Source organism: Solea solea, chromosome 1 (genome assembly GCF_958295425.1).
Source record: "Solea solea chromosome 1, fSolSol10.1, whole genome shotgun sequence".
Taxonomy (NCBI): domain Eukaryota; kingdom Metazoa; phylum Chordata; class Actinopteri; order Pleuronectiformes; family Soleidae; genus Solea; species Solea solea.
This window is the reverse complement of record NC_081134.1, coordinates 46,279,357-46,304,816: the sequence shown is the minus strand read 5'-3', so window position 1 is coordinate 46,304,816 and position 25,460 is coordinate 46,279,357. Positions and strand designations below refer to the sequence as shown.

Genomic DNA, 25,460 nt, shown 5'->3' with positions numbered 1-25,460 from the left:
TGTACATTGTGACGTACAGTTACACCATCACACCACCAGCGTTAAAATACAGTGACTGAGCAAAGACAGCTATTATGCTATTAAGCTATATTTGTTTCTTTTACTACACACTCTGGTCAGAATTGTATTGTAAGAGTATGAATGAGCCTTAAGTCTCCAGGAAAATAATATAAGTCAATGTAGTGTCCTCTAAAGTCATGGGAACCAGACTGTGTGTGAGAGGAAAAACAAACTGTGAGTATCTGTACAGCACCTGAAGCAAAAAAAAAAAAAAGGCTGTGCATTGCATGCTTGCTTGTGCAGCATGTGCACATATGTGTCACAAAGAAAAAGCCATTCCTGGCACACAGGAGGACAAACACAGCAGTGGTAATATGACGGGGCTGTGCTGTGTGTTCACTTAATGGTCAGCCGTGAAATCAGCTTTAACCATTGCTGGTTTCTGACAGCCATTCCCGTTCCTTTCTCTCCTTGAACTTTTTCTCACCCACACTTGCTCCTGCAGAATTATCTTGAGTTTCTGAGCAGGGAGGGGTGTGTGGGTTTCAGTCAGAACCAGATGGGTTTGACTGATTCCTCCTTAGAAAACAACACAGGGCTTGACCCTTGAGTAAAATGTACCGTTACATTAAAAACGTGTAAAAAAGACTAAAACCAACTTTGCAGGGATAAATAATGACAGAGTATGTTAATATTGTGTCTGGATCAGACTCTTCTGTGGAAGGCTGGTCGGAGTCTTCTAGTTAGGTTTCACTGCCAAGCCTGACATTTGGTTTAACAGCAGGTTGTTAGAACACTAATTGGACTTTGAAGCTAAATTCGACCGGATGTGGGCGCACAATGTGTTTGATGACACACTCGTATGTGCCCATGTGAGTGTTTGTGTGAGAGTGTTGATGTGTGGGTTGTGGGTGTGTTACCATGGCCCCTGGAAGACCTCTTGCCCCTTGGAAACCCTTAAGGCCAGAAGGTCCAGGCTTGCCACCATGACCTTGAGGACCTGGATCACCCTATAGAGGGAGACAAAAGTCAAGAGAGTTAAGTCTATGAACATGCTAAAAGGCCAATGTTTACAATTTAAGGGAACTTGTTAATCAATAAAATATTTATCGATATGTTTTTAATGACTAAATGACCCTAAATCCTACACACTGTTCCTTTCAAATGACGATGACAATAAATAATTCATTAAAAACCGACACTGATCTAACTTCTTAAGAACTTTATATTAATTCGAATGTTGTTTTTCATTTCCATTCTTTGTTACAATTTATTTTGCAATAAGAAGTGGCAGAATAACAAAAAAAAGCTCAAGAGTAATTTCCACTGCAGAAACACCAGGTGTAATAATGTAAATGCTCACCTTTCCACCCTCTTTTCCAGCAGCTCCAGGTAAACCTTGCTCTCCAGGTGGCCCAGGAGAACCTGGGTGTCCTCGCTCTCCACTGGGGCCCGTCTCACCAGTTGGGCCCTGTGAAGCACAACAAAGAGAAGTTAAGGTCAATGTACTATAAATACTGTGTGTCTTCACCTGTGTGGTACAGGAGACGTGGTACTGAGGCAGTGGCAGCTCTTTGCCCCCACATCATTTTATGGGTAGGATTCAGCAGTGGTTACAGGTATAACATCACTTTCTATCCAAGAAGAAACACAACATGAGTGACAAAGTAGATCTCACCAAAGAAGTGAAGTGTGCTGTTTATTTACCTGTGGTCCAACAACCCCTCCAGGTCCTGGAGGTCCCGTCTTTCCTTGGAATCCCTGAAGGAGGAAAGCAGATATTGATGATTTAATCTAAATACTGTAATATTTGAGCTTCTTAGCAAGAAGAGGGACGTAAAGGATCTGACCGTACACAAACATGAAACTGAAAATGATAAGACATTAGATACAATGTCTACTGTATCAACTGATATGGAATCTATAACTAATCAACCAGCAGAGAAGTCCAGCAAACACATAAACAATAACTTCTGTGACCAATAAAATATGACAGTGCACCAGTGTGTGGTTATATATCATATTCCATTGTCTCTGTTGTTTCCACTTCACTTTCAGTGCACAAACACATTTAGTATGCCATTTCACGTCTCTTCTTCCATGCTGTTTTTTGTTTTTTTTATTTATATACAGTATATATAACCTTTCTGAGCCGGGAGTGAGTGTTTACAAATGCATGATGATCAGGATGAAATGGCATGACAACGCATTCAGGGATGAAACTATCTACTCACAGTCTCTCCCCGCTGCCCAGGATGTCCGGGCAAGCCATCTTTTCCTGCTGGGCCCTAGAGATGAGAAAGGAAAGACAGCTCATAAAAATCAACACATAAGACTATTAATATTTGATAAGCTTCTATGAAAAATGTCAACATGGCCTGTGGATGGAGATGGTGCTAATTTATAAACACATTGACAGCAGCTAATACTTACATTGGGTCCTTTGGGTCCAGGGAAGCCGACAGGTCCCTGTGGTCCTTGAGGGCCCTTGTATGATAAAGAAACACACTTTTATTGGATTTGAGAAATTGGAGGGGTGAAACTAATTGGAGCACAGGGCTTATGTAACCTTTGATTTTGATGTGAAAAGTACCATGACTCCACTTTGAGTAAAACATGCATGAAACCTCAATATTTGAGAGACACTGATCAAATACAAAATGGATACCAACCCTCTCGCCTGGTGGGCCGGGAGGTCCATCATTGCCCGAGGTTCCCTGTTGAAAAAGAAAAGCAAAAGAGCACAGAGACAAATCTGTCAAAACTGTAAAAACACAACATGTAAATGAAATGTGAATTATAATTTTAGGAAATGACTACTTATCCATTAAGTTCCATTATCCAGAATGTGTGATTTTTACTGTGCATGTTTTTTTCGAACCAAGGATATTTAGCCGAGAATAATTCTTAATAAACAAGAACTCATTTGCAAAATGTCCCCTGTTCTCACCTTTGCACCTGGTTTCCCTGTTGGTCCTCTTGCACCACGCCCACCACGTGGACCCTAAAAACAACAAGCAACAAGCAACACAGTTATTATTATTTTATAAAATAAAGCAGCTTGATGCACAAGTAATCAATATCTAGTTGCCTCCATGCGTCCACAAATTTCCTACCCAGTGCCAAAAAAATAAAAATAAAATAAAGCTATACATGAATACACACAAGGTAGGAGTTTTGCATTTAAGCACAATAACTAACTTTATCATAATTAATTGTGATCAGGGATCAGCCAGTATGATAGTTTTGGTATCGGTCCGATACTGGTCAAAATCATTGGGTCAGATGTCGTTGAGCTAAACATGTAAAACGCAAAACAACAAATTGTTTAGTTTAGTTCTCTGTGGGAGAAGAATATTTGTTATAAACTTGGAGAATCATGTATCTGAAATAGCTTGAAACGGACTGATATTGGTATCAGTAGTTACTCTAGTTTGTTATATCAGTATTGGTATTGTACATGAAAAAGTGGTAATTATGATCAGGTACATTTATGCAATTTGTTCTACGTTTGAAAGTCTAAAAAAATAAACAAAAGTATAAAGTATAGCAGCATGTCCACAATTTCCTACTAATGTGTATGTCCCTCAAAAGAAAAAGAAAATAAAGCAATACATAACTACAAAAAGGATAGTATTTTCATTTAAACAAAATAAATAATTCATGTGGTTGACTCAGCCTGGGCAGACATTGAATTACCTACCGTTGGGCCGCGTTGCCCTCTCGGCCCAGCTTTGCCAGCGATTCCCTGAGAAAGAAAACAAAAAGCTGTCATTTGAGAGAAAATCATGAGTCTGTACAGGTATATATTTGTCTCTTGTGAGTATTTGGAGCTAAAAACAATTCTTTCATACCAAATACACCCAAGAGTGGGACAAAGACAAATGCTAAACCAATCAGAGACGAAAAGCACCAAGTGTGTGTCTTTGGACAAAAATAAATAATCAAAGTGCTTGGCTAAGTGGTTACACACAGGCACTTGACAGGTTGAGCTACCTGTCAGCTCAAGCACGATGGAGCCAGGGGAGCCTGCCGCTCAATGTCTGTCTGAGAGCGGAGGCGAGCTTGTCTTGTCAGTAATAACCCTCCCAGCATTCTACAACCCTCCCTCTCATCACTTAATCTGGAACAATCCTCAACTGGACCCACTCTGAGGTAACTTTCACAGAGCTGAATATAGCGGTCAGTCCACCCTCGACTAGACCTGAGTCCTGATTACACCACTCCAAGTGAAAAAGTCATGTTAAAAACGCTCCACAGCTTGGTTCTTTAGTTCCAATTTGGGCGAGTGCTGATGGTTCAACATAAGGTGATAGTTAACGGACAACTGTGTACTTCCAAGTTTGTGGTGACACTTTTTCTTTCTTTCCCTTTTTGAAACTACAATGTGAGGTAATCAAATCTGTGGAAGTCCATGTCTGGCCTGCACACAGTCGCACCACTTCCAGACCTAAATCAGGTTTTAGTCACTCCTTATTTAAACTGGCTTGCAGCACATTTACTGAGCTTAGTAATTCATATTTTAAATGTATACCTACCACATAGTCTAACATAACATAGCATTTACATAGTAATTACAAATAAAATGTATTTATTTACGCTAAATTGGTGCAGCCGCACACTGATGACACTTTATTTATCTGTGTCTTCCTCCAGAGAGACTGTTCTAGCATCATAATGTTGCTCACAGATGTCGAATATGGATTCTGACAATGCACAACATCAAGTGTCTGCTTGCTTTGTGGCGCTTCGTCACAGCTGATTTTCTACATCAGATTTGGCATCTGAATCATCTGAGTAAGCTGGCTGCTCAAGTCTGACACTCCACGGGTTCTGTGGCACTACAATCATTCAAATAAAGAAATAAATAACACGAAACATGTCTTCAATCAATACTTTACTGTATTTTTGCCCCTGAGTCTTGAGTTGGATTTGAAGCAGCAAAGTCTTAGTTACACTGTGTGCTTTTAAAACCTCCTTCAACTTATTGACCGTGATGTTTTTTAACTATTTTCCACTGTCTGCACCTTCCCTTTGCTAAAGACGATAGCTGTCGGTGGTTGAATGTCTTTTACAGGCGAGAGAGAATGATGGATTTTTTTTTGGCTCACCCTCGCTCCTTTCTCGCCATTTGCCCCAGGGAATCCAGGGAAGCCGTTGGAGCCCTGCGAGAAAAGTGAGTGAGAGAAAGCAATAAGAATAAAAGCATAAATAAAAGATACTTGCTGTAACACATCTCCAGTAACACTTACACAAAAACTCCCTTGTGTGCTTTACCAACAAATGAAAACTAAATTAAATCATTTAAATTAAATAAATGAGCACCTACTTTAAATTCTTCTTACAAACCCTGCACACTGGAAATGCTGCTAGGTTGTTAAAGGTAAACAGGACGTTTTTAAAAATAGGTAGAGGAGCAAATGTAGACAAAGGAAGGGGAAAGAGCTGCTCTCCTTTGATACCCATCAGCAATTTTTCACAGGGTGTGCGCTCTAATAGTAGTGATGGTGCCAAGCAAATACAAAGGAGTGTAATCACTGCTGGAGGGATAAAACCTGACCCACACAGCCTTACTTAATACAACATTAGAAAGATAAATCCTGTTTATACTCAGCCTCGTCATTTAAGTTAAACATCTCTTTGTGTTGAGTTAGTCTGGTTGTTGATACGATGCAGTGCACGTCTTCATCTTCATATGTATACTGTCTATGCCACTACGGTGAGAGGTGACTTGGCTGCCTCTGAGGAAACAGCGTCAAAACGGGTATCTCTGCCGTGTCATTCAGTGGTTCTCAAACGTTTTATACCAAGCTCTCAAAGTTACTCCATTATCACCAATATTAAAATACAGTGGATTTATTCCCAATACGATCATTTGCGCTCTCATCATCCTCTTCTTCCTCACAGACACTGGTGTAGCCAAATTAGATTAAGATGGAACGAGAGATAAGGTCACTCTTATTATTATTATTATTTCATTTATTCTATATTTTTTTCATTTTCTTTGCACTCCGGTCAAAATCCCTCAGCTCCACTGTGATCACATACCCCCGTACATACAGTACAACATTATTTCCAATTTCCCTCCAAATACGACTAGAGGAAATTTGCGTACCATTGTTGGTACACGCACCACAGTTTGAGAACCATGGGTGTGGTTTGTTTTTCACAGTTATGCTAAACTGAACGGAAAGCCAGCACCGGACAAGCCTGACTTGTGCCACAGAGATAAGACAGTGTACTCAAGCTATTGCAAATGGCATCAGGAATTAACGGCGTGGGAAAGCTGTTAACAGAGGTTGATGGGGTGCAGCAGCCACTGGAGGGATCCATGCATAAGCTGATGGAGGAGGATAACGGCTGCAAACCATGCCAGGACTTTGACCCTGAACCTGCTTATGAGGACAAAGTCACATTTTGTCACAGGCTTTGCAAAAAAATTTTCATATGCAGCTGATTGCTTAAAAAATATGAATCTATTTAAGGAACAAAAACTGTGAAGACAGAGTGAGACGATTTGTTCCCTGAAAACAGACTTTGTTTTGCTGGAAATGTCTTTTTTGGGGGGAAAAAGAAAGAGAAAACTATGACAGCGTCTGCACAATGTCAAAGCCAGAATGCTTTTATTTTCCTTCTCTGTCTCTTTGTCTCCGTCTCTCTACTTTTTGAAGCACACAGAGTCTTAAAAGAATCCCGAGCTCCACTGGGAAGCTTTGTGGGCAGTCTTTGTTGAAAGTTTTTTTAATGGCTAAGTTTGTGTTTTTCTTATCTTTGCTTTGACGACACATTCACACACACACTGATTTCACTTGTGAACATTTGTATTCCAGAGTAAATGGAAATGTGCAGCGATTAATCAACACACGGATGGAAACGGTCTCATCTCTCTATTCTTTCTGATCATGAATCTGTGCTCAGCTCTGATACGGCTGACGTGAACAGACAGAGCAAGAGATGCCTTCATGGACACTGGGAGAGCAGGTGTGTCTGACCCATCATATCAGTGTCAAGCTGTCAACGCTGACAGCAGCTGACAGGAAGTGGCAGTTCATGATGGGGACAGCACGAGGGCTGCAAAGGGGCGCAATATTGGGAACTTTCTTGGAAATATAGCAAATTGGAAGTTTTCAGTGGGAATTAACTGTGACACACACAAATATAAACATTTTGTTTTGTCATGAGCAGATTGACTTTGCGTAGTCCTGAGTGTGCAGTGTAGCTTCATTAGTTCAGGTTTCTCCAAATCGTCTGTGATGTCATGTGATGTCATGTGATGGAGGAATGCACAGTAAGTAGTGTGCTTTGTGCCTGTGATTGTGGAATAGCATTGATATTCAACTGAATGTTTTAGCCAAGATTACATTATAATATATTATAGAATATATTATTTAGCAGCTATATTTAAGTTCCCAACCTTCAATTTTGGAAATTGCCCAGTTTATTATTGTGCAAAATTGTCCAATTTTGAAAACCCTAGTCAGAGCTACGGTTGAACTGGGAAGATAGTGGTAACTCCAGCAGGTGAGCATGCAGGTAGACATACAGCAGTGGGTGTCTGCTGAGGTTCGTATTTGCATGAATCAGCAACTTTTCAAAACAGCATGAGGAAGCAAAGTGTGGTATGAGTGAATACTGATTAGTCAGGCTTTTATAAGACAATCGATACAGTAAAACAGTACAAATGCACATGCAGTGTGACTATGGACACAGACATAAGCCGCCATTGAATGGCAGTCTGCACATTGTCCTTCAACGGCTACATCACTGACTGCACACTATCTCCCCTTATGCTGAACTGTCCTTGACCAAGACACGAGCTATGTTTACATGGACACAAGTAATCATAAGAAAAGTCTGATCAGAATAAAAATATGTCATGTACTGTAAACATGCCGATACTCTGACATTCAGAAACGAGAGGGCTGGTATCAGATCAGTGTGTATATAAACAGCTGATCCTGGTTTGACGCTTTCATGTGTCTGATCCACGTAAATGTTGTTTTCATTCCAAAAAAAGAATAATGGACAGATATGAAAGACGGGTAGTGGACAGCGAGGGGACGAGCAGACACGTGCAGCGGAAGTGAAGCTTCTTCTTCTGCTTCAGTGAGACACGATATCTGTCTCACTGAAGAAAACAGTCAGACAGTGCAGGATTTCTCTATTTATTCATAGAGAACCAAGTGCATAAAGACCATGTGCTGAACGTGGATGGAGCATCTTTCTCCGCCGTTATCCCGCTCTAAACTCCCTCTACTCCTCATTTTAACAGCGCCACCGTGAGGAGACATGAAGTAGTGACGCCTGGCGAGTGAAACTGGCAGGAAGTGCCTTCATTTGTTCATTAAAATATTGATATTTGTGTCGGTTACCGTATCGCACGAGGAAGGACGACAATATATCACCAAATCGATCATTTGACCCACGCCATAATGTGTACACACACACACACACACACTGAGTGGATCATTTCATTTTAGATGTAAACATGTAAACATAGCTGCTGACACTGATGTATAATAGCAGGCACAAAAATAATGTTTTCCACATTGAGCCATGGAGTTAAGTTTATCTCACACACGCACACACACGCACACAGCACACACACGCACACAGCACACACACACACACCTTGGGGCCTTGTCTTCCAGGATAGCCAGGCAAACCTGGGACTCCGAGTTTTCCCTACAAAGAGAAACAAAGCCAAAAAACACAGTGTCACTAGAGACCACAGTAAAGTTCACAGAAGCATATAAACTTTTATTTCCTGTTTTTTTCTAATACCACGTTTATGAACATCACATCACGCATGTAGAATTCTTCACGGTATGTTAGGGACGTTGTGCGGTCATTAAGAATGACACAGAATGTGACGTAACTGTCGTGGGTGTGATTAAACCAAACGCTGAGTCCCATCATTTATATACAAATCCACATCTGCTGCTGGGATTCGTGTTTTTTTACTTCACTACTGCATCACTTTGAAATAAGTCAAGCTAAAGGTGGAGTTTACTGATATTAATGTGTAATATCCTGTGACATTTGCATATGCATCAGGTGGGATTAGCCAAACTATTGAGTTCAGTTTGGCTGAAATGACTTGCTAATACATTTCACAGCTGCAGATAATAATGCATGCCTCTTATTTCATGTTTACGTGGTTTTTAATCATCTTTCAGCATCACAGTTTCTGTGTTTACAGTTTGATCCACAAACAACACGTCTAATAGTGTGAGTCTATTAATAATCTTATGTGACCAACACTCATGTAACCTTTCATTTTTTTTGAAGTGCATAATTACTGCAGCGCTACACAGTGAGATGTTCTACTGGAGAAATGTCAGTGTGAGCCAATCAAAGATAAAGATTAAGAGGAAGGTGAAAAAACAAACTTCAACCTGTTCATCACAGACATATGTCATTAAAGTTAATGTCATTTTTATACATCTCTTATTAGATCCCTCTTAAAATGAGAGAACAACTCTGACCTGTTTTTAATGGTCCTCATATTGTTTTAACAACTCATATGTATGTGTGCTTTTCTGAGGACTTATAATTGTATTTAAGCACGTTAAACACATAATAAAATAATAATAATAATAAATGATGGCATGACTTTACAATACAAACTTTGCATGTACGACTTTTTTACCTTTTCTCCAGCTGATCCAAGGGGGCCAGATTCTCCATTGGGTCCTGATTTGCCCTTGGGGCCCTCTGGACCGTCCTCCCCCCTGGGTCCGAGTACACCAACCTCACCCTAGATGCAAAGACATCAAATGTAACCAAAGCCATTCCCTATGTAACTTTTCTTTTTTCTTTTTTTCTTATTTACAGATGATAATTCACCTTGTCACCCTTGATACCCATGTCTCCTTTGAAGCCGGGGAATCCGTCTTCTCCCTGAAGATGAAACAGTTGTTCAGTGTGTCCAGTAATGTAAATATGTAACTTACATATTTTACTAATAAATCAAATGTGACACAACATATATGTAAAAAAAGAAATGTTAAAAATGGATTTATTATTCACAGGTGACAAAACAAATGTGATTAAAGCTATTGTAATGACAGCAGATATAAATGCTCTTTAGTCAGATCAATGCTGACATCTCGTGGTCTTCTGAGCGAAGCATTGATATAAAGGTCTTGTCATGTTTCATCAGGTTCGGTGCGTTATTCTACTGACATCTGGTGGTTGAGTTTGAGAATGCAGTTTGCAGTGCTGTGTTTCATTATCTACAAACCTTTTATATTATAGGTGTAAATTATTACTTTTTGCTGCCATATTTCTGTACATAAACCCACTAAGACAATAAATCGCGATGCAATAAAACGTAAATGCAAAGGTTAGAACTTGAAGTCTTGGATTTTGAAAATGATTTCCCCACAGTTTAGGACAGATTATGAAGCCAGGTGAATGGAAGTTGAGGACGCTTTTTAATGGCATACAGGGATTTAAGGATCATTTCTGCAAAACTTGAATTCCATGAACAGTGAGTGGGAAAGCTGTGGTAGCAGCAGGCTACGTTCAACCACAGCGATCCAGGAAAACAATGCCAACAGATCAATCTCTGCTGAAACTGCTCGACAAACTGCCTCATTCTAGTTTAATGTTCCACACTCAATTACAGCTCAGTGGCATGACGACTTAACTGCCAGCCTGATGGGCCTTTAAGAGTTTTTTTCCACTTGCTGGATTCAGAGGAAGCTTCTTTCGAAGAGAAACTCTGATGAATCCATTTAAAAAGAAATGAGATCTGACAAAGAGGAGAGTGGAGAGGTGGTTTACCTTTTCTCCTTTGCCACCTTTGAGGCCTCTGATGCCCTCAGCACCCTGGAGACAGAAGGATAGCGTAAAAAAGGCAGTCGAGGCAAACTTCAAACATGAATTTATCATGGTGGGATGACTAAGATAGAGCCTACTTTCACACCACGGGGCCCAGGGTAGCCGATGGAGCCCATAGGACCAGTATGACCCTAAGAGTCAGAAAAAGACAGTCATGTGATCGGCCAAAGGAGGATCAATCTTTATGTAACTTGTCTCTGCTGTATTAGACAATGTTCTTTGATGACTTTTCCATTATGTCCAATACATTTTAATAATAAACACACACATACATGGGTTACAGTTGCATATATTTAAAGAAAAAAGAAGTAAAAACTAATGCGCATTACTTTATAGGAAATACATAATTTATTTGCATCATGTATCTGAACACATTTATGATCTGCATGTCTGTTTACTACCTGTGTGTTAAAATCTCAGACTAAATACAGACCATAAAATTTAACCTGATATTATCTAAATTGTGTGTCTATATTGGACTTGGCCTCGTAGACACACTCTGAAGTCTGAGTGTAACTATTCATAAAATCAGCCTTAGCTTCAGGTAACTATAAATACATACAGTATTTTATTGTTGTACAATACTTACAACGGCACCTTTCTCGCCTGCAGGACCCTCTTTTCCGGGGTGACCCTAGAGAATTCCGAGAGGTCAATTATCAACAGGTTGTCAGATGTGTTTGTTTTTGTCTGAAATAGATAGTACAAAATAAAAAAATGGAGTCAGAGGGGACTTACAGGAGGACCGTCAGCACCAGAAAGACCAGCCAAACCCTGTTTACCTTGAGGTCCCTATGGAGAGAGAAAAACAAGGACGACAGACAGACAGACAGACAGACAGACAGACAGACAGACAGATACAATATGAATAAATACCCTCAGAACTACTAAACGACTCATGTGTGTGTGTTTTATCAATAACAGCGTGGAGAGGAGCCAGCACAGGGCCTATAGCTCAGGCAGACATGAATCTGCAGAATCACTTATGTGGTCTGGACTCAAACGTTCACTTATCGCTACAGCAGACTTGTGGTGAGTTTCCTTCTGTGCTTACTTTTTCTCCAGGAGGCCCGATTGGACCTTGAGGACCAACGAGACCCTGAAAGAAGATGGAAAGATGTTCATTATTAGACCAGACATTTTCACAACATGGTTTCCATGATATTTAGAATGGAATGTGCAGGAGAACATGGCTTTTGTCAGTTTGGGAAACGTCTGTGTGAAGTATTTCTACTTTACATATTTTATACTGTTTTTTTATACTCTTTCTTCTAAGAGCCTGTGTTGTTTTTGTTGGTTGGCTTCACCATGCTGCCCTCAGCTGTGCAAAGGGAGGTTCATTATTTTTTACAGTTAATTTTAAAGTCACACTATATAGTATATATAAAAGAAAGACGTGAAAGAGCTGTGTTATTCTTCCAAAGGTTCAATGCCATCACAGGAAGACATCAATCTACCTCAGGGCAGGTACAACTACAAGGAACAAGTTATTTATTCAACCTGCATCAGCACAGGTTCCTACTAATACTTTCCAGGGGAATTATGCTGCCCCGTCCAGGCTGCAGGACTGAAAACCTGGCAATGGTCACTAAACGCTGGCTACAATACTGGGTGTGCTGCTTTTTATTAAACATGACTCCAAAATGGAATATTTTTCACTTGTGCCACCAACTGGTAAATGTAATAAGGTACAGTGCTGTTGAATGAGCGTAATACATCTTCTCAAACATTTTGGAATTGAATTAGGATGTTTCTTTGTGTTTTGTTTTTTTTTCAAAACATCTCACAATTGGTGACAATTGAAGCAATGAAGGATGGCCAGACAGAAGAGGGAGAGACAGCGAGAGAGAGAGACACAGAGACAAATCTGATTACAAAAACAGGAGTGCGAGTGATCACCTGATTTCTCCCAGTTGCAGAACAGATTAGAGCAAAGAGAAGCATAAACAGGTGAAGCATAAAAGGTGAAACAGGACAGAAGACATTAAACAAATAAAGATAAGAGAGACAGAGAGAGCGTGGGAGACAGAGTGCTAAAATGTGGTTTAAAGGACAAAGAGACACAAAAAGACAGGAAAGAAGAGGAGCTTACATGTGGACCAGGCAAACCCTGCTGCCCTGGAGGCCCTGACTCTCCTTGTGGACCCTGCATTCAAAAAAAGAAAAGCAGGGAATTCAGTTAATCTTTTGAATTTGCTGCAACTAAATCCCTTCATTTCTTCTCAAATACTAAATAATTTTACAAAACCCCAAAAAAAACCAATACTGCCAAAATACTAGATACAATTATCCAGTTAGGGCCATTTGGACAAAGACACACACTGTGTCATTTTGCCTCTGTGCACCAACACAGTCAATTTGAAACTGTGTGAAAAGTGTTTGAGCAAAACAATTAACATTTGAGAAATTCTAAACATTTTTTATACATTATTGTCCATTTTTTAGGGGCTCAGCATTTTAGAATTGACTAAAAAGACGTTTCATGGCCAGACGTGGCCTGTTACTTCAACATTCCCTGTCAGACCAAGCAGATAAAGGTCTGCAGCTCATTGTGTTTGGTGGCTTTTCACTGAAATTTTCAATATGAAGTCAGAGACTTGCAAGTGATTCGGCTGAGAAAACAAAATGAACCTACACAGAGAGATAGCAATGTATAGTGAAGCAGATAAACCTCACTGCATGGTCTTTTGCTCCAGATTTGTCTTCATGTGAAAGCAACTGTAAATGCACTTCACATGAAAACTACGGCACTGAGTTGAGAGCAAACTCTGGGTGACCTCGTCTGGCTGCTTTGAATTGGCTTTCATGTAATGTGTGTGTCAAGAAAAGGCAACACAAAAAAGTGTGTGTAGTGAGAAGAAATGTGATTTGCTGGTGCAGACTGGTGATGAAACACTTCCTCTGCATGATGCAGAGCCATCTGAGAGCGAACCGGAACTGCAGAGATTCAGTGAGTCACCAACAGACGTGAGTCTGCTCCAGCTGTAACAACAAACACTAAATACAAACCCTGCATTTAGAGATATTTAGGTTCCTTCATTGGGACATTAAAGAGAAACCATAAAGGATAATTAAAAAAATCAAAGACACAAATGAATTTCATATTTAAAACTGTTTGCTTTGATTTTTTAGTAAAGGCCCAGACCAATATCTATTTTGCAGAAATGAATGAGAAGCACACCACATCTCTATTGTTGTGTGTTCTTTCAACAGCAAACAGCTGTTTTTTTTCCTTTGGATCAGTGGCTCTGCGACTGAGTGACTCAATGTCCACAGACAATGTGTGGCCTTGTCCAACTGTCATGACCAATGATCTGTTTATCTCATTCAAAACATCCCACTGGGACCCACCGGGGAGCTGAGTGTGTGAGTGTGTGGACAATGAGCACAAAGCCTTTTACTGAAGCTCCTGTCCTGTTCACAAGTGGTGATACATCAGGAGTTGACGCTCTACTTTCCAATGTCCAAATATTTATCACAACATGAACATTTCTCACCATGTTTCCTTTAGGACCAGCTTGTCCATCAAGTCCAGTAAGACCCTATAGAAAAAGCAGAAGTTGACTATGAAAGTCCATCTCATTCAACCAGAAAACAAATGAAATGTGGTAAGAGGAGGACGTGATACTTACACGCTGTCCTGGAGTACCTGCAGACCCTCTGGGGCCAAGCAAACCTCGAGGACCCTGCACATCAAGGCAGTGATAAGTTAAAGATCATCATGTAAATAAGTCCAATCATTTGTGTGTTCATAAGATGCACTGCACATGCTTTCAATGATCGAGCTGACTGTGTAAAATACTGACCTCATGAGATCACAAGTGGTAACTACAAGTACAATTCAGGTAATGAGCAACAGAACGGTTTATTATTCTCAAGCTTAAGTCATGCAGTCGAAATCAACTGACTGGCAGTGGCCGTTTGTTTCTAATGGACTCTGTGTGATGAAAGAGGTTCAACGGTTTCATTTAAAGCACAAGGTTGTTTTGTTTCTGACGGGGAGAAAACCGTTCATGCAACTCTGCTCCATTTACACTGAACGAGGCACGATATGGCAGTTTCTCATGGGCACCGACAGACCAACACATTTCCCCGGTCTATTTTCTGATCTATTATTCAGAGACATTCTGAATTGGCAAGGTCGAGGTTCTGAGCGCGATGGTCCTTGCAGACAGGAATGTTGATCCTGCTGCGAGAAGAGAGGAGGGCGCGGCTCGCTATTAAAATAATTGGCAAGCCTGTGGTAGCCAACGGAAGGAGTTATATTTTTCCCTTATTACTGCTTTATCAAGGGCATGCATGTACTTACACCCTCTCCAGCCACACCTCTCTGTCCAACCTGGCCATCTTCACCCTTTGGATACGACGAGAAACAGCAGTTTATTAAGCAATGCAGAGGAATTCTAAAGAGTTTTGAGAACAAGGTGAAGTAGTATGGTCAATGAGATACCACTTACTCTTGGACCATCTTCTCCTGGAGACCCTGGAGAACCTGTAGGACCATGTTCTCCCTGGAGACAAAAGATCACAGGAAAAGGATGTTCAACTAAGACTGTCTCAGTCCCTGAAGCTACAACAGAAAAGGATTCCTAATACTGACTATATGAAAATACACTGTATATGTGTTAAGTTACACAAACGCTGCTTAAAAGAGAGCAAGTGGGAAACAAACTGTCTTTAATCTACAGTAAGTATAGACACCAGAATTGGCATGGACCTATATATGGTTTCAACTATTCATGGTGCTCTATAAGCACTGGTCTATCTCCGGTGGCCCTGTAATTACTCAGTATAGGATAAGGCATGAAAGCCTCTCTAGAAATACCCCTCTCTGATCTCAGTCCTGTCTTTTTATGGATCTTTACACAGGCCCAAATTCCACAAACACCAAACTCAGCACTTCCCATTCGCCTGGAGGCCTGCTTAAAGGCAACCCAAGTGGTTCTGAAGTCAGTCCCACCTCATGTAACTGGGTCAAGTGCCATACAGGGGTCAATCCCTTCAGAATTCATGTCTATCAACACCACAGAGTACATGAGATGAGTGGGAGGTGGCCTTTGAACTGCTGCAATAAGTACAGTGTAGCAGGGCAGCGATGACTGTGATCAACAAGGGTTTGGGACTACAGACTGTGGAACTTTATTTCTGGAGACAGTGTTTGATGTTTTGCCCTCTGACCTTATGGTTTCCCAAAATGTTCTTACTTACTCTGTGCCCCTTCTCTCCAGGAAGACCAGGGAGGCCGTCGAAACCCCGGTCACCCTTGAAAAAAGGACAGAAAAACTCTTAACATGACACGTGTTGTGTTTTCCAAACACTGTGAATCACAAGAAAAAGATTTCTTTCTTTGAAAACCCAATGCATACTCTACCTTTCCTCCGGACTCTCCTGGCAAACCTCGAGCCCCATCGGCGCCATTACGACCCTGGAGGACAAACAAATCATCATCATCATCATGTCAGGCGACATTGTAATGACATTAGAAAATATTCAATTGTCTTGAAAGGTCATGCAGAACAAACAAAGGAGGAAGATTGTATCATTTCTCTGACTGGTTCATTGTTAAATAAACATGACTTTATGAATTTACACAACACACAGGGAGGAATATTGAGTGCAGCTGACTGTTTTTGAAATACGGCCATGTTTAAAACTAGACAGGCTTCTCTCATTGGGCATGGTAGCCTTGAACCTTAGAGTTTGAGAAATATGCAGATTTAAACATATCCTTTCTTTTTTAAAAACCAATGGAATAAAACAACAAGATTAAAGTCTTCTTACCCTCTTTCCTGGCTTTCCTACAGGCCCCGTCCCACCTTGAAGACCTCTGGGTCCCTACCAAGTATAAATGCAAAAACAGTTTAACTGACTAAAGGTGAAAACAAATACATTTACTGAACAGCCAGTATAACACCATAACTATTCATCAAAACAGAAATGATGTAGTTTCTATATCTTCTATGGAACAGTTCTTCTTACCTGTGGTCCAGACACACCACTGTCACCTTTAAGTCCAGGAGCACCAGGAACTCCCTATCAAAGACAGACGCAGATTTAGTGAGTGAAGACATCTGGCTTAAAAAACAATAGAATCAAGATTGGAGAAGAGCCTCATGTAAACCCAGGCAAATACAACAACCTTCTGGAGCATTTACGCAAAATCACTCACTGTCTAAGATTTACAAGATTAGTTTAACACTATTAAGACAAAACAAGAAGAAGAACTTAGCTATTATCATTCTACAAGACCGTTTGTGAGAGTGCTTGTTGAAGTTTTTGTGTTTATTTCTATGTAATCATCATGAAGTATGTGGAATCAAATAATAATAATAAAAATCACTGTATCAGTCGCTTATTAAAGTGTGTGAGATACATGTGTGTGTTAAGAAATTGATGGGTGGGTATTTGCGCAAAAAAAATAATAAATGAAACTCACCAAAGGACCAGATCTTCCCGTCATGCCTGCTGGCCCTGGAGGACCTCTCATGGCCAGCTGTGGATCAGGCAGAAACAAGTCATAAAACACAGGTCAGTAAACAACTCATGGATCCATAAAACATGTCTGTGTCTGTGTAGAGTCTAATTCGTCCAGGTCATATTTATCCAAAACACATTGAGTCAGGAGCAACTGGACTTTTGGAGGTTTTTTTTCTTGAAGACATTTCAATTCTCATCCAAGTGGCTTCTGTTTTGGAATCCATAAAACGGGATCTCCTCCTCAAACACCTCCAATAAAAGAAGGAAAAGTACACTACATCCAGGTCTGTATATTAGTAGTTTGTTTTGGTTTGTACACTCAAAGCATCTGTTCAGTTAGTCATGCACGACATATAGAGATATATATATATATATACATATATATATATATACATATATACATGTATATAAATATATATATATATACATACATACATATATGTATATATGTATATAAATATATATATACATATATACATACATACATACATACATACATATATATGTATATAAATATATATATATATACACACATATATATATGTGTGTGTGTGTGTAAAGCCTCTTTCTTTAAAGGCAGTTTGTCTATATTTTTAGACCTTGCTTGTGACCACAGAGGATGTGTGGCCTTGTCCTTTACTTTTGTTTCTCGTTCAAAGTCTCAGAGGCCTTTGTTCTTGTTTATGGTTAACCACAGTTTGCCGCTGCCAGAAGTTGTCTGGAATGAAGACAATTCCGCAATTTACACTACACTAAGTCCCAACTCACCAACACAGATAGTACACAGGTGATTCCCCTAACTTTCTATATGGTGACCCACTTTTTAAAGATGGAAAACTACCGTGACCCAAGCCACACTATCAATTCTGAAGAGAGCAAATTTTATAATTGAATTTATATTAAATAATATTTAATATAATATATATAATAATAAATATAATATTTATATCATTTTTGAATTGGTAATTTCATTAAAACTTTACTTAAAGCATGTTATTTAAAACATAAACGGGGAAATTGGGCAAATTCTGCAAAATCTGTCTCCCGTGATCCATCTGTGAGTCCTGACAGTGTTTGGGAACCAATGCAGAACACTTGCATTTCTGTACATTAGCAGGATACAAAGACTAAAGACTCTCATCTCTATTTCTTCCTCGTGTCAAAGCTTTGCCATAAAGGACAAATGTAGGTGACGAGTGCTTTCAAGACATTAGTAAACACCAATTTTGGCAGCCACATGAAGTGTTGTGAAAGTGTGAATATTTTGTGTTTGTGCCACACTTAATGGCCTCCATGTGTTCTACTATAAATCACACCTTGCTCAAAGCCACATATTTCAGGCTGCCTTTCAGCACTGCTATGGTTATCATCGCTCAGTGGGTGTGAAAATCTGTTGTGGGTTTTAACCTTTGTTTAAACTCTAGAAATCACTGGGGTCTGGGCCTCATTTACGGCGATTACGAGACATTTACAGCACAAATGACTTAAAAATATACAAAACAATAGACATTTTCCAGTTAGAAGTAAAACGTGCAGTTCAAAAGACAGTGAGGATTAAGAATTTGGGGCAAACAGAAGCTGAAATTTAAATTGTCCAGTAAGTTTATGTTTGCTGTACTTTGTGAGAACATCCAGCACAAAAATGAAAAACATCAGCTGTAGAGTTATCATTAGAGTGAATTGAGCACAGTCCAAAAGACCAGTTAAACAAATAACAAATGTAAATAAACAAATACAAACACATTTCATGTCTATCAGGAGACCACCCAGCTTTTCCATGCAGGATGCAATGTAAACATCAGGTGGTAAATGTGAGGGCAGAGTGATAAACAGTAAGGGTTCAAGAGCGGAAGCAGGGGCATGTCTATAAATCACATCACCACCGTCTGGAACAAAGAGTCTTTTCCTTCACAGCATCGGGAAGTTAATGTTAGATTTCTGAATATGTGAAATCCAAATTCAAGTTTGTTGTCTGTCCAAATATCAAGGTATCGACATAGTGGAACCCTCTCAATAATGCATGTTTATTTCATATAAAAAAGAGACAAATACTTCCAGCAACACTTAAAACAGCCTGTGTTGCATTCTTAAGTAAAGCTATATTCCTGTATCCATATCAGATCTGATCTAAAACTTAATGGGTTCTGGGGTCAAGCCCCAACTCTGCACAAAATGTGCAGAGTTACTACTTTAAACTACTTTAAATAGCACTGAAAACATTTATTGGCCGAGGTGTTAAAACCACAATCTTGCATCTTAGGCAGCAGCATATGAGAATAACCCAAAACAGTTCACAGTTAAATTGCGGATTTTAAAGGATGTTTGGGGATGAATGTTTTTTTGTAATTAACAAGATTAAGTGTAAAAGGGTGGAGAGGGAGAGAGGGAGGGGTAGACACCAAGCAAATGGACACAAGCTACTGCCTCAGGGACACCAGGCCCTAGTTATCCGGCACTACCATTTCATTGTTCTTTAAATTGACGACAAAGTGCTGAGGTCACATTTACAACTGATACTCACCCTAGCCTGAGATAGGATGGCCTGAGCCTGAGCTTCCTGGGCGGAAACCACAGGTCCTTTGTGCGACTCCCCGCCTGCACGGAACTGTCAACCGCAACACAAAAACACCAAATGAGAAACACCATTAACAACAAATTGACTTGTCTTTTTTTATTATGAGACACATTTTACGAGGAGACTAATGGCCTCCCCTGGTGAGTGCGCTCAAGTATGTGCTGAGTTCTGTTTGGACCTTAAAGCTGTCAACACACGCAGTTTTATGCAGGTATCCTTCTTAGGACATTCCATCCATTTAGACAACCTAATCCCTAACATTAACCATGACCAGTTAATGACTAACCCTAACCTTAAACTAACCACAATTCAATCTTAGGCCTAAATTTAAGCAGCTACTGGTGCTGACAAGTTCAGTGTTTATACAAATACAAGTTCCTCACACACACACACACACAGAGGTATGTGTCATCATGCCTTTCAAACCCTCTGTAGTCACAGGTTCCACTCCACTGCACTTGCTGACATTTACAATGTAAGTGATTTGTAACCCAAAGAAAATAAGGCCTCAGTCCTTTGGCCGGCTGGTGATGTTGTGAGGTAACTGTACTAAATGAAGTGTGTTGCACAAACTACTACCTGAAATGAACAGTGAGTGAGCACAGAGTGTAGGGGAAGCACAACAGACATGTGGAAAGCAGTGGGACTTACTGGGAGCATCAGAATGGTACCTGGAGGCCCAGGGACACCGTCTGAACCAGGAATACCGGGACGCCCTGGTGGACCCTAAAGAGTCAGAGAAGAAAGAGTTGGTTCTGCTCTAAACACAAAGATATATATGAAGCTGACAAATAACTAAAGAAAAATCCCTGTTAAAAACAACCCTGCTGTTCAAAAGGACCATATAGTATTTTAATTAATTGAAGTATTGTATCTGTAATTGAGATCTGCTGTTGTTTTGTGCACCAGCACACAACACTGCAAGGAAGAATGAATGAAATAACAGGAAAGCCATATATTTTCCCCTTGAGATTACATAAATGTTAATGCCTTCCCTCTATGGCCCTTAAGAGGTGTTGTTAACAACACTGCAGAGGCTGAAACACTAACCTATGCACAGTGAACTCCATTGTTTATTTACAACAATAACTTTAATGAGGAGGTCCTTTAATACACTTCCTGACAGATATATGACTAATCCTACAAAGACGATGCAGAGACAAGGAATGTATTGTATTTTCATTAAGCAGGCCACAGGATATTACCATTCAGAACAGCAGTGTCTACACTAGGCTAAAAATCTGATGGCCCTGTGGAACTGGATGGATCCCTGGAAATGAAATTCATTACACAAATACATTGTTTTTGCAAGGGCTATTGTTATCTATTCTTTTCTTTTCATTTCAGAGATTTGGCTCAAATATGCTGTGGTTAGCAACATTAGCATTAGCTTTGATAAGCTACATTAGCCCGTCCAACAACTGTGGGTGTCTTCTGATTTTATGGATTATATGGCCAAATTATGAGGGGTTAACAATCGTGATCTTTACGTCATCAGACACATTTCAAAACACAAGTATGTTTGATATTTTTATGGATATGAGTGCAATAAGTAAAGATTGTGCACATTGCAAGGTATTGTTCTGGGATCTCACTTTGTCAGTTTGTGAAGAAGATTGTTCTGTAAAAGAAATTACTTTTCCAGTTCTGTTAAGTGTACATCATGACATAGCATAAATTAAATAGTCTTAAAATGAAAGAGAGTATCTCAGAATCAGTGTATCATCATAACATCGCTATCATGGATAAAAGTGAATTGTAGTGTAATAGTGTGTCCTCATTTTTGGTGCTTTGGGGGTGTCTTTTATGACACCCCCCACAGGTACAGCTGCAGTCCATGTATCTGTAATGCATCTATTCAAACACTGTTGAAGTATTTCATTTACACACTGACTGACTTTCTCAGAACCAGACCAAAACGACTTGATTATTGATAAAAGTTGCTTTTAGTTAATGATGACAGTAAGAACACACATTTACATTTTAATGTGACTGGATCTTGATTTAATAAATTCACAAAACACGTGTTGTAAATCAAGTTAAGCCAAATAGAACCTATTTTTTTCCAGAGAGACTAGGATCTAGTTAGCAGTCTTGTCACGTGCCGCGATCTTAACTGATGCCATGTGTTCTCATCTGCCTTTCCTCAGAGGTGGTAAATATTCTGCAGCCGTTGCTGTTGCAGTAAGCATAGCAGCATCTCGTGTTAATGACCAGCCTACATAGCTGGGAAAGTGGCATTTCAGTGGAAAAGGGAGGGGGGCAGTGATCCTGAGTGAAATGAGCCGGTCAAACACTGGGACCAGGCGGATACTGCGCAACGGAAAACCACAAGACTACAGAAACCAGTCACTTTTGATCCCCCTGTCAATCCTCAGCAAGACTCTTTCTCATGGGAGGAAATAAGGGGAGGGGGAGAGACTTTCAGACAGGCTAAATGCTTTTTGATCACTTTTACCCTGTGGAACAATAAGCCTTTTGTACTGGTGAGGATTGCTGGTCATACTGGAGGAAGCATGTAGTTGGCACAGACAGGGTTAAGCATAATAGAAGTGCTTAAAGGGTGATGACAGATGGGTGTGGGGCCATCACATTTGGGTAAAAAATAGCTGAGAGCCAGCCTTCTGGAGGGGACGAGCACTTACTCTGTGTCATCCAATCAATCACATAAATGAGTGGAATCCCACAGTGCCGGGAAAAATGCTTTGAGAAAGTTTAGACTTTTACACATTTTAGCCAACTTGAATGTCTCACAAGTCCTGTAGCATAACAGCTGGGTTTTCTTTTTTTGATCAACTGATTTTATGGACATCTCACTGCTGCAGTAGCACGCTGTGTCCAATTGTATTATTCATTCCATGGCAGTAGAACAGCACTCTGTCTATAGAGGAAGACAGCAGCATAACACATCCAGGGACACATCCACTAACTGCATAAGATTCAAGTTTGTTTTTCTCCAGTTCTGTGTTACTTAAAGCCTAACAACATGTTGTGTGCGTTGTACAACTTACCTGGTATTATAACTGATAGTTACAAATGTGTGTTTTTTTTTTATTCTTATAACTTCAGATTCACAATGAAAGGAGAATGAGTGACAGAGTTTCTCAGTTATATCTGTAATCAGCCTTCACTCACCCTCTCACCGTGATCTCCATGGGGACCTGGGGGACCCTGCAATCCTGGGGTACCAGGAACACCCTGAAACCACACACACACACATACACTTAACATATTATATCCCAAACTGCTGCTAACCAGCATTCCCACCACATTCAGTCTAACCAATATTTCACATATGCAGTCCAACAAAGACCAAGGAGACGGGTTCAAAAAGAAACAAGCCTCAAAATAAAATATCCCAAAACCCCCCGCCCCCCCTTCTCTTTCTCTTATTCCCTCTCTCTCCCTCTTTTGTGCTCTCTCACACACATATAGACACAGACACACACATTCATGAACAAATTCACATTTTGACTGTCTCTCCCAACTCAAGCTTTACTGGCGATCAGGACTGACACTCTTTCCATAAAGACATTTTTTCCCTCTTTAGCTGTTCTCCATCTGTGTGAAGGCAGACGGGAGTGTGGGAGAACGTGATACTCACTGCTTGGCCGGGGCCTCCTTGGGGTCCTTCTATAAGCATCCCCTGAAAAAAAGAAAGGGGGATGCAGAAGCATTATAGAGAGAGTAGCCAGTGTTCCAGGTTTAAGGCTGAGAAGTTGTTGACAATTCTCCAGTGTTTACATGTACAGATACAGATGCAGCTGATGTTTCAGGCCATGTTTACGCTGCAGTGGTGAAATGTATAGAAAAGCTCTCTATAGAATGTAGCACTGGTTGTTCTGTCTACGGATGAGAGTTAAAGGTCCAGTGTGTAAAATTAGAAGCATATTTATCTTCATTTGGCAGAAATGGAAGATAAAAATAATTATACTTTTGTGTGCAATCCCCTGATTGTATGAATTGTTGTTTTTTAGGCTTTTATATATGTATATATATATATATATATATATATATATATATATATATATATATATATATATACACACACACACATATATAGATTGTGTTGTGTTGCCTCAATAAGAGAAAAAAGATGAAAAAACAACATTTGTTCTCGACAACGTAAAAACAAAACCATATATTTCAGAAGATATGCAGAGAAACTGGTTCAGGCATGTGTAGATGTGTAAATCTCTGAGTGCAACAGTTGGAAAGTCTTGGCTGACATCACTAAATTTGAAATACGACATTTATCTCAACATGTGTTGGCTAAAGCAGATCAGTTCAGATCACGGTGACCTAGAATGAATCTGTTCAAAAACGTGATTGGATCTCAAAAGCATTCTTGATCATTTAAAAGTGATGTGATACCAGATCTGAACAGTGTTTGATGCTGTGACATACATTGAAGAAGTTGAAAAACTGCATTACTTTGATGGTGAAGTTTGTCATGCAGCTTTAATATAAGGAGACTGTTAACTGGTACTGACGTGAACACATTCTTGAATATGTTTGTTTTTAAATGTGATGTTGAAAGATAATACTGTACTTACAGGCTCAATGACAGCAGGTTCACCCTTCTCTCCTTTTTCCCCCAGGTAACTTTGACCTCCACCCACCTACAGACAGAACACAGTAACATTTATTTGGCCAAACATTTGAAACCCATGGTTTGACGGCCAAAAATGGAAAATGTGAGACCGATGTGCAGCAGATGCCCATGTATGATGCCCTGGGTGTCTTCACTTTTATAGAGGTTGTGTAAAACTCTGACAAAGAAGTGCTTAGCAAAGTGCTGACTGGTCTGCATGCAGAAAAGGATTTGGGTGGGGGTTAAATTTGGGGTAAAAGCGGGTTTTTTTTCTGATTGCTGGAAAAATAAACCTCAAGAATAATTTAGCAAGGAGCTATAATTTAGAGTTTGGTTGAACTCCTATTTACTAAGCTTTCTAAATGCTGGGGACTGCAGAAGAAGAAAAAAAGAGACCCCAACTGTGCACAAATGTAGAGGTCGTCACCTGACACTATCCATACAATGACTTCACACAAGTGGAATTCACAAACCACCTACAGCAGTGTGTTCAAAAACCACCAGATTATACAATGAAGTCTGAAGTCGAAGCTCTTTTTGAGAAAGTCATGGAGTTGGACCATGGAACCCTGCGATTGTAGAGCGGTGAGCACTAATGGAGACATGCTAAATAACCCACACACAGACAGATGTGAACCCAACATCCAGACGGGGACTGTGTCACTTCCTGCCTCTGAGAATCTGCATTCTGAGGCCAAGAAGGGAGCTGGAAACAAGCCTCAGCAGATATTGATCTGGATGTGATTAAATAACATTTGCTAAGACTCTAAGTTTGTCGTCAGGTAATCCAATTAGATCACTGGTGTGATAACCCTGGATAGGCATGTCTTTGAAAAACAGGAAGGGGTCACAGGTTATGGAGGGTGTGTCTGTTCTGAGAGCAGGGTCAACATCTGTTGATCTCCAGGCAACTTGGATAGACAGAATGTGTGTTTGCTGGTGTATTTGTGTTTGTTGGATGTGCAT

General features: G+C 40.0%; 1 protein-coding gene across 2 annotated transcripts in view; it reads right to left on the bottom strand.

Moving 5' to 3' along the window:
• LOC131466762 (collagen alpha-1(XI) chain-like) overlaps positions 1-25,460 on the bottom strand; it is a 90,164-nt gene that overhangs the window by 35,916 nt on the left and 28,788 nt on the right. For both annotated transcript variants that reach the window (XM_058640328.1, XM_058640235.1), the window contains 32 exons: positions 24,457-24,522; positions 23,505-23,546; positions 23,036-23,098; positions 20,552-20,626; positions 19,847-19,930; positions 17,285-17,341; positions 16,828-16,881; positions 16,630-16,683; positions 16,220-16,273; positions 16,057-16,110; positions 15,306-15,359; positions 15,158-15,202; positions 14,481-14,534; positions 14,346-14,390; positions 12,941-12,994; positions 11,903-11,947; positions 11,587-11,640; positions 11,438-11,482; positions 10,926-10,979; positions 10,792-10,836; positions 9,850-9,903; positions 9,653-9,760; positions 8,632-8,685; positions 5,112-5,165; positions 3,704-3,748; positions 2,951-3,004; positions 2,673-2,717; positions 2,434-2,487; positions 2,235-2,288; positions 1,708-1,761; positions 1,364-1,471; positions 921-1,010 (listed from right to left, as the gene is read on the bottom strand). In XM_058640328.1, coding sequence (XP_058496311.1) covers positions 921-1,010; positions 1,364-1,471; positions 1,708-1,761; positions 2,235-2,288; positions 2,434-2,487; positions 2,673-2,717; positions 2,951-3,004; positions 3,704-3,748; positions 5,112-5,165; positions 8,632-8,685; positions 9,653-9,760; positions 9,850-9,903; positions 10,792-10,836; positions 10,926-10,979; positions 11,438-11,482; positions 11,587-11,640; positions 11,903-11,947; positions 12,941-12,994; positions 14,346-14,390; positions 14,481-14,534; positions 15,158-15,202; positions 15,306-15,359; positions 16,057-16,110; positions 16,220-16,273; positions 16,630-16,683; positions 16,828-16,881; positions 17,285-17,341; positions 19,847-19,930; positions 20,552-20,626; positions 23,036-23,098; positions 23,505-23,546; positions 24,457-24,522 — 1,872 coding nt within the window. The remainder of the gene's footprint in view (positions 1-920; positions 1,011-1,363; positions 1,472-1,707; positions 1,762-2,234; positions 2,289-2,433; positions 2,488-2,672; positions 2,718-2,950; positions 3,005-3,703; positions 3,749-5,111; positions 5,166-8,631; positions 8,686-9,652; positions 9,761-9,849; positions 9,904-10,791; positions 10,837-10,925; positions 10,980-11,437; positions 11,483-11,586; positions 11,641-11,902; positions 11,948-12,940; positions 12,995-14,345; positions 14,391-14,480; positions 14,535-15,157; positions 15,203-15,305; positions 15,360-16,056; positions 16,111-16,219; positions 16,274-16,629; positions 16,684-16,827; positions 16,882-17,284; positions 17,342-19,846; positions 19,931-20,551; positions 20,627-23,035; positions 23,099-23,504; positions 23,547-24,456; positions 24,523-25,460) is intronic.